This window comes from Lynx canadensis, chromosome A1, assembly GCF_007474595.2.
Source record: "Lynx canadensis isolate LIC74 chromosome A1, mLynCan4.pri.v2, whole genome shotgun sequence".
Classification (NCBI taxonomy): Eukaryota; Metazoa; Chordata; class Mammalia; order Carnivora; family Felidae; genus Lynx; species Lynx canadensis.
Genome location: NC_044303.2, coordinates 87,756,583 through 87,768,002, shown reverse-complemented (window position 1 = coordinate 87,768,002; position 11,420 = coordinate 87,756,583). Strand labels below are relative to the sequence as shown.

General features: G+C 47.7%; 1 protein-coding gene across 1 annotated transcript; it reads right to left on the bottom strand.

Annotated features, from left to right (window-relative positions):
* Positions 1 to 4,919: 4,919 nt before the first annotated feature.
* On the bottom strand, positions 4,920 to 10,007 carry LOC115513660 (butyrophilin-like protein 10). Its single transcript, XM_030314965.1, is given in 8 exon segments — positions 4,920 to 5,416; positions 5,419 to 5,517; positions 6,333 to 6,356; positions 7,071 to 7,179; positions 7,182 to 7,261; positions 8,349 to 8,630; positions 9,138 to 9,491; positions 9,778 to 10,007. Coding segments are annotated over 8 exon segments (1,539 nt in total). The 5' UTR covers positions 9,872 to 10,007.
* Positions 10,008 to 11,420: the final 1,413 nt, after the last annotated feature.

Genomic DNA, 11,420 nt, shown 5'->3' with positions numbered 1-11,420 from the left:
TAAGTACAAATCACAGATGTTACATACACAATTCAATGCTTTTGAAATTTGTAGTGACTATTACAATCATAACAACACGATAAGCTTAGAATATTTTCACTTTCATCCCTAAACAGTCTACTTTCTTTTTTGAAACCGTGATTTTTTAACGGATCACTTTATTCGGTGAAAATGCTATAGGATATCTGTATTATTTCAGTTCATATAATACATTTTTGAGGTTCATACATGACACATGAAGTATTATCTCTTTATCTCTTTTCATTGTGGAACACTATTCAATTGTATGGATGTACTACCTAGGTTTTTTTTTTTTTTTTGCCTATATATGTCTATTATTATGTGAGTAAACAAAAATCAGTTGCTTTCTGGAGGTGAGCTCAGATGATGGCATAGCAGGAGGACCCTGGGCTGGCCTCATCCCTCAAACACAGCTGGATAACTATCAAATCATTCTGCATATCCAAGAAATTGACCTGAGGACTGACAGATCAAACTGCACAACTAGAGGTCACATCAAGGAAGGTAGGAAGTGTGGAGATATGGTTTGGGGGAGAAACAGATCACAGATGCGGTGGAAGGGAGGGAGCTCTGGTTAGGAGAAAGATAAGAGAGAGTAGAGTGCACAGGGATGTGCACAAAGAGAACACTTCCTCAAAGCCAAGTCCCATGATACAAAATCAGCATAGAGATCTATTGCATTTCTACATACCATAATGAATCCACAGAAGGGAAACTAAGAATCAATCCGATTTACAATTGCATCAAACACAATAAGATGTCTAGAAATAAACCTAATGAAAGGGGTGAAAGACTTGTACTCTGAAAAGTATACAACACTAATGAAAGACATAAAAGATGATACAAAGATATGGAAAGGCATTCTGTGATAATGAATCAGGATAACAAATATTATTACAATGTCTAGACAACCCAAAACAATCTACACATTTAATTCAGTTCCTATCAAAACCACCAGCATTCTTCACAGGGTAGAACAAACACTTCTAAAATCTTGGAACAGCAAAAGACCCCAAATGGCCCAAGCAACCTTGAAAAAGAAATGCAGTGTTGGAGGCATCACAATTCTGGACTTCGAGTCACACTACAAAGCTGTAGTGATCAAAACAGTATGGTACTGGCACAAAAATAGACACACAGAACAATGGAACAAAATACAAAACCCAGAAATAAACCCACAGCTATATGGACAATTAATCTTTGATAAAGCAAGACAGAATATCAAATGGGAAAATGACTGTTTCTTCATAAATGGTGTTGGGAAAAATGGACAGTTACATGCAAAAGAATGAAACTGGACACTTTCTTACACCATATACAAAAATAAATTCAAAATGGATTAAAGACCTAAATGTGAGGGGCGCTTGGGTGGCTCAGTCGTGTAAGCAACTGAGACTTCGGCTCAGGTCATGACCTCACAGCTCATGGGTTCCAGCCTCTTGTCGGGCTCTGGGCTGACAGCTTAGAGCCTGGAGCCTGCTTCAGATTCTGTGTCTCCCTCTCTCTCTGCCCCTCCCCTGCTCATTCTCTGTCTCTCTCTGTCTCTCAAAAATAAATGTTAAAAAAAAATAAGACCTAAATGTGAGACATGATATCATTAAAATCCTAGAGGAGAACACAAGCAGCAACATCTTTGACACCAGCCATAGCAATTTCTGATTAGATATGTCTCCCAAGACAAGGGAAACAAAAGCAAAAATGAACTATTAGTACTTCATCAAGATAAAATGCTTCTGCTTCTGCACAGTGAAGGAAGCTATCAACAGAACTAAAAGGTAACCTACAGAATGGGAGAAGATATGTGCAAATGATATATCTGATAAAGGTTAGTATCTGAAATATATAAAGAACTTATAGATCAGAGTTAAGGTGGCAGAGGAGCTGGGAGACTCTAAGCTTGCCTCATTACTTGAACACAGCTAGATAAATCATTTTGAAACCCCAAATATCAAATCATTTGAACACCCAAGAAATCAATCTGAGGACTGAGAAAGCAAAAATACACAACTATAGGTGAAAAAAGCCACCACATTGTGGAAGGTAGAAGGTGTGCATAGTTTATTGGGGGAGAGATGACTGAGGGCGCTGTGATGGGAAGGGAGCCCTGATTGTGGAGAGAGGAGCAAGAGAGAAAGAAAGAGAGAAAGAGTGAAAGGGAACTGCACAAGAAAAAACATCTTCCCCAAACCCACCGGGAAAAGGAGAGGGGCTGAACACCACAAGTTTTTACAAACAGCAGAGCACAGAGTCTTAGGTTTCAGGGATCCACACCATTGGAAGGGTCGTGCCTGGTGCTCTGGTAGAAAAGGAGGACAGGACCAGGAGCAGGCAGTGTGGTCTGAGGATCCCCTGGGTCACATGGGAAGAAGCAGTTTCCCTGCTTGGAGTTCATTTGGCAGAGGTGGCACTGCCTGTCAGGTGACAAAGGATCTAGCAGGTGCCTTTGGGCTTCCCTGTTCACTAACATAGAACAGGGATGCTCGCTGAGGGCAGTAAGCCTTGGTGTCAGATTTCTGCTCTCTTTACCATAAACTCCAAGCCACTGTGTAGTTATGCAACCAATTTGTGGGACAAGCCAGCAATGGCCACAGTGCAGTGAGAATCTCCCCCAGAAGATCAGAACACCATGAGATCTCTACAATTTGGAGGTTTGAAACCCAGCCATGTGCCTGAGATAAAACACAGGAGTGCTATGCTGAGACAGGTAGATAGATCAGAAGCAGGCAGGGTGAAAGCAGGGATCTGGCTAAAGTCAGAGATACAAGATAGGTGATTATTTGTTCTTCTGTGAGGGCTTCCTGAAGAGTGGTGGGCACAGACTCTCTGCTCTTGGGGACAAGAGAGCAGGGCGATGCCATGTTCACCCCACCCATCTGTAATAACCAACTTCAGTGAGAATAATAGCCCCACCAAGTTGAGGCTGGAGTAGCTTACAACAAGGCCCACCACCCTGGGCCCTGCAGGTGCATCTGCACTATGGCAAGTCTGGCTGAGAATCAGCACACAGCCCCTTCACCAGAGGACCAACACAAAACCTTCGCACAGCTCAAGTCTACTGATCATAGAGTGCCTCAAAGCTTCAGCTCTAGAGAAAATAGAATTCCGCTGCATTTATGTTTTCTTCCCCATGGGATATTAAAAAAAAGCAAATTTCCCATGGATACAGAAAGCAATTGTGTAAATTATTTTACTTTATTTTATTTTATATTTATTTTTTCATCTATCAGACCAAATGATCCTAGGTTCTGGATCCCTGTTTTTTATATTACCTTGACAATTGGAGAAAACAGAGGAATTCACCTCAAAAGAAAGAACAGGAAGAAATTATGCAGAGAGATTAAATAAATACAGATATAAGTAAGATGTCTGAACTAAAATTTAAAACAATTATAAGGACATTTAGGCTCTTTCCATAATTTGGCTATTGTTGAAAGTGCTACTATAAACATCAGAGCACAAGTGCCCCTATGCATCAGCACTCCTGTATCACTTGGGTAAATTCCTAGTAGTGCTATTGCTGGGTCCTAGGGTAGATCTATTTTAATTTTTTTGAGGAACCTCCACACTGTTTTCCAGAGTGGCTGCACCAGTTTGCATTCCCACCAACAGTGCAAGAGGGTTCCCATTTCTCCACATCCTCTCCAGCGTCTATAGTCTCCTGATTTGTTCACTTTAGCTACTCTGACTGGCGTGAGGTGGTATCTGAGTGTGGTTTTGATTTGTATTTCCCTGATCAAGAGTGACGTTGAGCATCTTTTCATGTGCCTGTTGGCCATCTGGAAGTCTTCTTCAGAGAAGTGTCTATTCATGTTTTCTGCCCATTTCTTCACTGGATTATTTGTTTTACAGGTGTGGAGTTTGGTGAGTTCTTTATAGATTTTGGACACTAGCCCTTTATCCAGTATGTCATTTGTAAATATCACAGGCAGGATGGAAGTGGCTTCTGGTGGTGGTTTGAGTATTACCTTGCCTCCATGTACATGCCTTGTTTGATTCCATGTCTCACTTGTGTCTAGGCTACTCTCTCTGCCTACATGCCCTGATTTGATTTTGACCAAACTTAGGGAGCCCTGGAATCTTTGGCTTCACCTCAATGTAGTTCTGTCTGCACCGACCTGCCATGGGGTGGGAAGACAGAGGCATCCAGGGTAGACCAGATGACTAGGACTTTGTGAGTGTTGGAGAGTGGAGGAGAAGGGGAAGTGGGTAGGTAGGAGAGGGGGGTGTACAGGAAGAAGGTGGGAGAGGAGGGAATGAGCAAGGCTAGTATTCACAGAGCAACTACTTCATGTCTGGCACTAGGCTCAACATTAAACATATGTCCCAAATTCATTTCAGAAAATCACCCCACAGCATGTAATGATATGGTGTAACAGTCAGCTTGGTCTCTGTAACAAATACCACAGACTGGGAGGTTTAAACAACGCATTTATTTTTTTCCCAGTCCTGGGAACTGGAAGCATGAGATCCAGGTGTGGCAGGGCTGGTTCCTCCTGAGGCCTCTCTCCCTGGCGTGCACATGCCATCTCCTCCCCATGTCCTTACACGGTTGTCCCCTGTGTGTGTCTATGCCCTGATCCCCTCTTCTATTAAGGACCCCAGTCACATGGGATCAGATGGGATCAGGGCCTACCCTAGTGACTTCCTTTTACCTGAACCACCTCTGTAAAGACCCCATCTCCAAATATAGCCCCATTCTGAGGCCCTGGGGGTTGGAGCTTCAACATGTGAACTGGAGGGGACATGATTCAGCCCATAATATTTTGTCAGTATTTTACAGGGAAGGAAAGTGGAGATAACACAGGATCATCCAGAAAGGTTCACCCTTGTATGTGATCTAGCTGGGACTTAGAATGGATACATCTCCCCCAAATCGGTGACAGGCTGGAGCAGAGAGATCATGGGTCTTGCTGGAGGAGGGTTCCCACCCTGTCCTGTCCCTCACCCTGAGGAGGCCCCAAGGCCTCTGGGGACTGCCATTCTGAACAGATGGTCAGGGGGCTGGGGTCGTGTGTCCATAGGCAGAAGAATGGCCTCAGGGGTGCCGAGAAGGACAGTCCAGAGAACGCGTAGATGAGGGATCCATTGCCCATGCTGTAGAAGGAGATTCTGCCTGCATCACAGTCCAGGAAAACGCCCACACGATGCAGGGGCTCCGAAGGGTGCAGGCGAACTCTTGGGAAGGCAAGTGCCCAGAACCCCTTCTTGTACAGCTCCAGGGCCCAGAGTCCGTGCTGGGGGGCCTTGAGGATCCTTCCCGTCCAACCCAAGCTCTCCAGACACATGCCCAGGTTCCGGGTCTTCCTGTGCCCCACCTGGACCTCCCAGTAATACCTCCCAGCTGAGAACTGCTCCCGACCCAGCACACAGGGGTCCCGGTTGAATCTGCTGGGTTGTCGGGCAGCTCTTGTTCAAAGAACAGCTGCCTCACAGTCTTCCTGTCCTCAGAGAGAGCGAGCTTGGGGCTTGCAGTGTCAGGGTCCAGGGATGGGCTCACTGCGGGAAGAGGGGAGGATCAGATTTAGGGGTTAGGGTCCCCACCTATGCTCCTGCATGGAGGTGGAACCATGCCTCCTTGGGAGTCCCTGTGTGTCCCCATTCTGTCCAGGACCCTGTGCACACAGGCCATCCCAGAGCAGCGGAGGTGGCTCCCTGTGTGTCACCATTCTCTGTCCAGGACCCTGTGCACACACCCCACACTTCCCACTGAGACGGTGTCCTGGCTCTGCACTCTCTGTGTTAACAGTGTCCCCCACAGTGACTGTGCCTCAGAAGATCTGGCTCTCTTGCTGCCCATGCTCTGCAGCCTGTCTGTCCCTCAGGTAGTAAACAGGAGCTAAGGTCTCTCAGGGCAGCTAAACTTGGTGTTTACAGCCATGGAACCAGCATTTAGCACAGCATTTCTGCACTCTGCAATAGAATGGATCACACATGTGTGCACACACGTGCACATACACATGAGCCCATGTGCATACACATGATGTATGTGCACACACACACACAAACACACACATGCACATAGATGTACAACATGCAAACACAGCACCCATATGCACACGCACATACACACAGAAACACGAGTGCATGTGCATACAAGGCACACATGAACACACATGCACAGATGCACATACTTGTACACACTGCACACACACATGAAAACACGTGCACATATGTTCATAACATGCACACACACATGAGCACATAAATGTACAACACGCACACGTAACACGCACACATACATGCACTCACACATGCACCCATAAACACACATGCAGGGAGCAGGCCCTTCCAGCCCCTAGCATGGTCCTCACCATAGATGATGTCCTCTGGCCAGCCTGAAATGAAACAGAAAGATGTGAAACTGTAGGGTTTGCACTGACCAGATGGAGCGAAAGCTCATTTTCTGTGAAGCTATGTCAAAACAGGATGTAATGAGCTCTCGCAGGGACCCTGTAAAGGAAGAGCAAATATCCCTTCTTCAGTGCCCAAAAAACAATCCAGGTCACTGTATTCCTAGGGAAAGGTTTTGTGGGGCGTAGCCTGATGGCCCAGCCTTCCCATGTCTGTCATAAAGACACATCTCTGACCTGTTCCCCAGATCGGGGCCTGACAGCTATGAGCAAGGACACAGGAGGCAGGGAGGAGAGCAGACAGGCGAGTGGAATGATCCACACTGATAATGATCCCCGCGCTCACAACAAGATCCTCTCAGGTGACAGGCTTGCTGCTGTATTTGTTGCTTGAGCATTTTCAGGATGTTGTCATCACCCTCGACTGATAGACTTTCCCAGGTTCAAGCTCACATCTGTCTCCACAGCAGAGACCCGCCAGTCTTCCCCAAGTCACCCAGTGAAGAGCAGCCAAGCACCTCTTAGTGATGGAGGATCTCACTGGGCATATGGTAGGTGGGAAGTCCCTGAGCTGGGGCCTGGGCAGGTCTCTCCCATTCCTCCTGTGCTTGAGGGTGCACGAAGGAGAGCCTTCATGCAGGGCTCCACAGGAGTGCCCTGGCTGGAAGGGGCACGTCTGTCCCACTGGGGCCTGCTTACCTTGGGACAGCTGTTCCTCTTCTCTGTTCAGTCTCTCTTCTTCCAGCTGCACCCTATTCCTGTCCCTCTGATGTTTCCAGAAAAGACAGGTGGCTCCTGCCACAAGACAGCTGCTACAAGCCCCACCACAATGAGGATCACAGGCACCACTGCCCTCCACGCCATTGATGGGAAACTTTTGGGCACCTGACCTAAAAGAGAGTTTGGGGAGGCAAGAATACCAGGGTAAGAGAGCACCTGTGTTCTTAGGGCACACAAGCCACAGGGTTCATAGGTCAGGGGGCAGGTGCTTGTGAACTAACCTGACATGACCTGAAAACATGTGTGTGCCTTTGTACAGACAGACATGGACAGACACACAGGAGAGAGATGGTAGACAAATGGCAAAAGGTTAAATACTGAGTGGGTCTGCATTCTGTGTATCATTCCTGCAAATTTTCTGAAACTTGAGGTTGTTTAGAAGGAAAATTTTATACAGAGTGAAACTTGGAAGCCCCCAGGTGTCCTTCAGAATGTGAATGCATAAACAGGCTGCGGTTCATCCAGACAAGGGAATACTGTTTACTGCTAATACGAAAGGAGCTATCCGTGCAGCCACTGTGGAGAAGATGATGGACGTTCCCCCCCAAAATAAAAATAGAACTACCATATCAATCCACTTCTGGGTATTAATCCAAAGAGAACAAAAATATTAACTGAGAAAGATAATGCACCCCTACATTTATTGCAGTGTTATTTACAACAGTCAAGATACGGAAACAGCACAAGTGTCCACCTATGGATGAAAGGATAAAGAAAAAAATATATATTTGTACAAAGGGATGCTATTCAGCTATAAACAAGAAGGAAATACAGGCATTTTCAATAATATGGATGCACCTGAGGGCACTTTGCTAAGTGAGGTTCGACAGGGAAAAATGTGTAGGATCTCACGGATAAGTGAAATCTAAAATGAAACAAAACACCATCCAAACCTCCAGAAAACCAGAAAGCCTAGTCATAGACGGAGAGAACAGATTGGTGGTTTCCAGAGGTGAGAGATCGGGAAGCTAATGGGTGAAAAGGGTCAAAGGTGCAAACTTCCAGTTATAAAATAAGTCCCAGAGAGGTGACATACAGCATGGAAAGTATAGGTAACTACTGTGTTGTGTAGTTGGAAGCTGACAGACTAGATCTCACAAGGTCTCATCACAAGGAACTATGCGGAGTATTGGATATTAACTACTGATTGTCTGGGGTGCTCAGAGATCTTGAGGTCGAATGGAGCAGAACACTCACCAGGTAGGTGGCTCTTGGTCTCCATCCTCTCCTGGAGTAGGGGGTTGGAGATAGAGCAAGAGAGGTTCCCCACGTCCCTGTCCCAGACAATCACATTGGACACCACCGCAAAGAGGCCCGTTGTGGGCGACACTGTGAGGTTGGTCGTGGAAGGTAGGGTCTGTCCCCTGAAGTCTCTCCACTCCACCTGGGGCTCTGGGTACCAGCCCTCCGAGGTGCACTCTGCCCTGATACCTTCATCCCGGCCAGCTCGCACTTGGATTCTGGGCTCAGAGCCCAGCCCTGTGGGAAGAGACAGGCTTTGCAGCCTCTGCAACCATTACCATTTCTGACAGAAAAGCACAGATCCTGAAAATTTCCAGCATATCAGGGTTTTTCAGACTACTTGCTCTGTGTAATATTTACATGCCATATATGCTACTCTCTTCTGAGAAACCACAGAACAAAACAGAAAAGGCCCAGGAAGATCAAATACCTTTCCTGTATTGCAAAATCAGTGTCTTTTCCTCTCTGTATCTCTTTCTGCCTCTGTCCTCCCATCCCTACCTCTGCTACCCCTCTCTCCGGGACAGTGGGGGTAACTTTGAAAAGGAACCAGGTGTCCTGAATGTACCTGTCCTTGTGAAACACATTAGTGCATTTTGTGGAATGCTCCCAGGCTGCCACAAACACGTTAGCGCCCGCTGTGGGAAGCGCCCAGGCCAGGGTCATAATGGGACGATCTGCAGCTGGGGGAAAAGGTCTCAGGCAGACCAGGAGAAGGTCAGGAGCCCCAGCAGCAACCCTCACCTGCCACTCTCAGCCACAGGGTGGCCTCTGCAGACCCTATGCTCTCTTTAAACTTGCAGTGGAAGGTCCCATTATCGAACACGGTGACGTTGTGTATGGTCAGCACAGCTTGGTCGTGGGCCAGGCCAGCCGTCCAGAAGGTCGTCCTGCCCTTATACTGCCACATCTGCTCCTCAGGCATGTCCCTGCCTTTCTTGCGCAGGTGCACGGCTGGGGACGGCTCCTTCCTGTACCACCTCACCTCCATGTCCTCCGCACTGATATTGAGGGACAGATGGCATTGCAGCTGCACACTTTCCCCCACCATAGCCAGGACCGGTTGGCCGGGACCAGAGACAGAGAAATCGGCTTTCCCTTATGTGGTCATAGCAGAAAGCATGGGTTAGGCCAGGTGAGAGGAAACCACGGGCCATCCACCCCACCGGGCACAAGGTCCCCCCCCCAACCTGTGCCCAGTGTCTCCCCCTGTCCACGCCCAGGGGACACCCACCCACACCCAGGTTCCCTACCACCACCCCATGCTGGTGCCCAGGGTCCCTAGGGAAGGACTGCTTGGATCAAGTTCAGCCCTCTACTGTGTTCCTGTCCATGCATGGGGTTCCCTCCTAACATGGGGAAGGGACATGGGGAGCTCTCCTACCCTTTGCAGAGAGGCTGTAGGACAGAAGCTGCAGGAGGAGGAAGATGATGGAGCAGCTGGGTGGAAAGATGTCTCGACCTTGTGTGTTTGCCATGGCTGCTGGAGACAGAGAGGCCTGAGCCCCAGACACTGGAGACAGGGCAGGACTGAGTTAATTTCTGTCTCTCTTGGTTTCTGTCTCTGTCTCTCTCTATTTCTCTGTTTCTCTCTGTACCTGTCTGTCTCTGTCTCTGTCTCTGACTCTCTTTCTGTCTCTGTCTCTCTCAGTTTCTGTCTCTGTCTTTCTCCCTCTGTTTCTATCTTTGTCTCTCTCTCTCTGTCTCTATCTCTGTCTCTCTGTTTCTATCTCTCTCTGTCTCTGTCTCTATTTCTGTCTCTCTGTTTCTATCTCTCTCTGTCTCTGTCTCTATTTCTGTCTTTGCCTCTGTCTGTCTCTGTCTGTGTGTCTCTTTCTCTGTCCATCTCTGTCTTTCCCTGTCTCTGTCTCTGTCTCTCTGTTTCTGTGTCTGTCTCTCTCTGTATCTCAGCCTCTCTTGGTTTCTATGTCTCTCTCCAACTATGTCTGTCTCTCTCTTTCCTTTTTTTCTGTCTCTGTCACTCTCTGTCTCTGTCTCCCTTTGTTTCTCTCTGTTTCTGTTTCTGTCTGTCTCTGTCTCTCTCTGTTCCTGTCTCTGTCTCTGTCTATGTCTGTCACCGTCTCTCTTGGTTTCTGTCTCTGTCTCTCTCTGTTTCTGTTTCTGTCTCTGTCTCTGTTTCTGTCTCTGTCTCTCTCTGTTCCAGTCTGTCTGTCTGCTTCTGTTAGTCTCGGTTTCTGTCTTTGTGTTTCCCAGCTTCTCTCCCTGTCTCTCCCTGTTTCTCTCTCTGTCCCTGTCTGTCTCTGTCTCTGTCTCTTTCCCTCTCCTACTCTATCTCTCTCTGTCTTTCTTTCTTGTTTTCTCTCTCTCTCTCTCTCTCTCTCTCTGTCTTGGTGGGGGATGAGTCAACACTGGGAAGCTAATGGAAGTGAAGGAAACATGGCTAGGGGAGAGAAAGGTCCCTTTTCACTATCTTGGCCCCACTTACTCCTGCACAAGTTGCTTACCCTAGAGACAGAGACACAACAGTGGCCACCTGCTCTTGTGTCCACCTACTTGTGGATGACCTTTCTCTTGTGGCCATGTGTCTGCAAAACACCATGGACACATCCTCCTGTGAACGGGCTCTGTCTCCTCACCTGTTTGTGTAGGAGCCTTGCCCGACCTCTGGCTGTGCTCTGTCATGGAACATGAGCACGCTGGGAGAGAAAAGCCACCCCCTAGTTGGGTGACTCCAAGGCCATAAGTACCTCTGTTGACCCCCTTACAGCCCAAGAAAACTCGCAGTTGGAGGAGGGAGCACTCGAGCCAGAGGGCTCCTAGACAGACATGGCCTGAGGCCAGCATGCTCCAAAGATTTATATTTATGAATTCAGCTTTGAGAACAAGTGTTCTGAACCACATGTGCTGGTCTGGGCGATTCGGCCCAGAACCTCCTCATGCAGGACTGGCATGAGGAGGTATGTTGGCACTTGCCCTCATTCTCTTCCATGCTTGTCTTCCTTTGGTGAAAGCCTCTGGGGTCTCCCTGTCACTCAAGAATAGGGGAGGGGTGGAGAACACAGACAT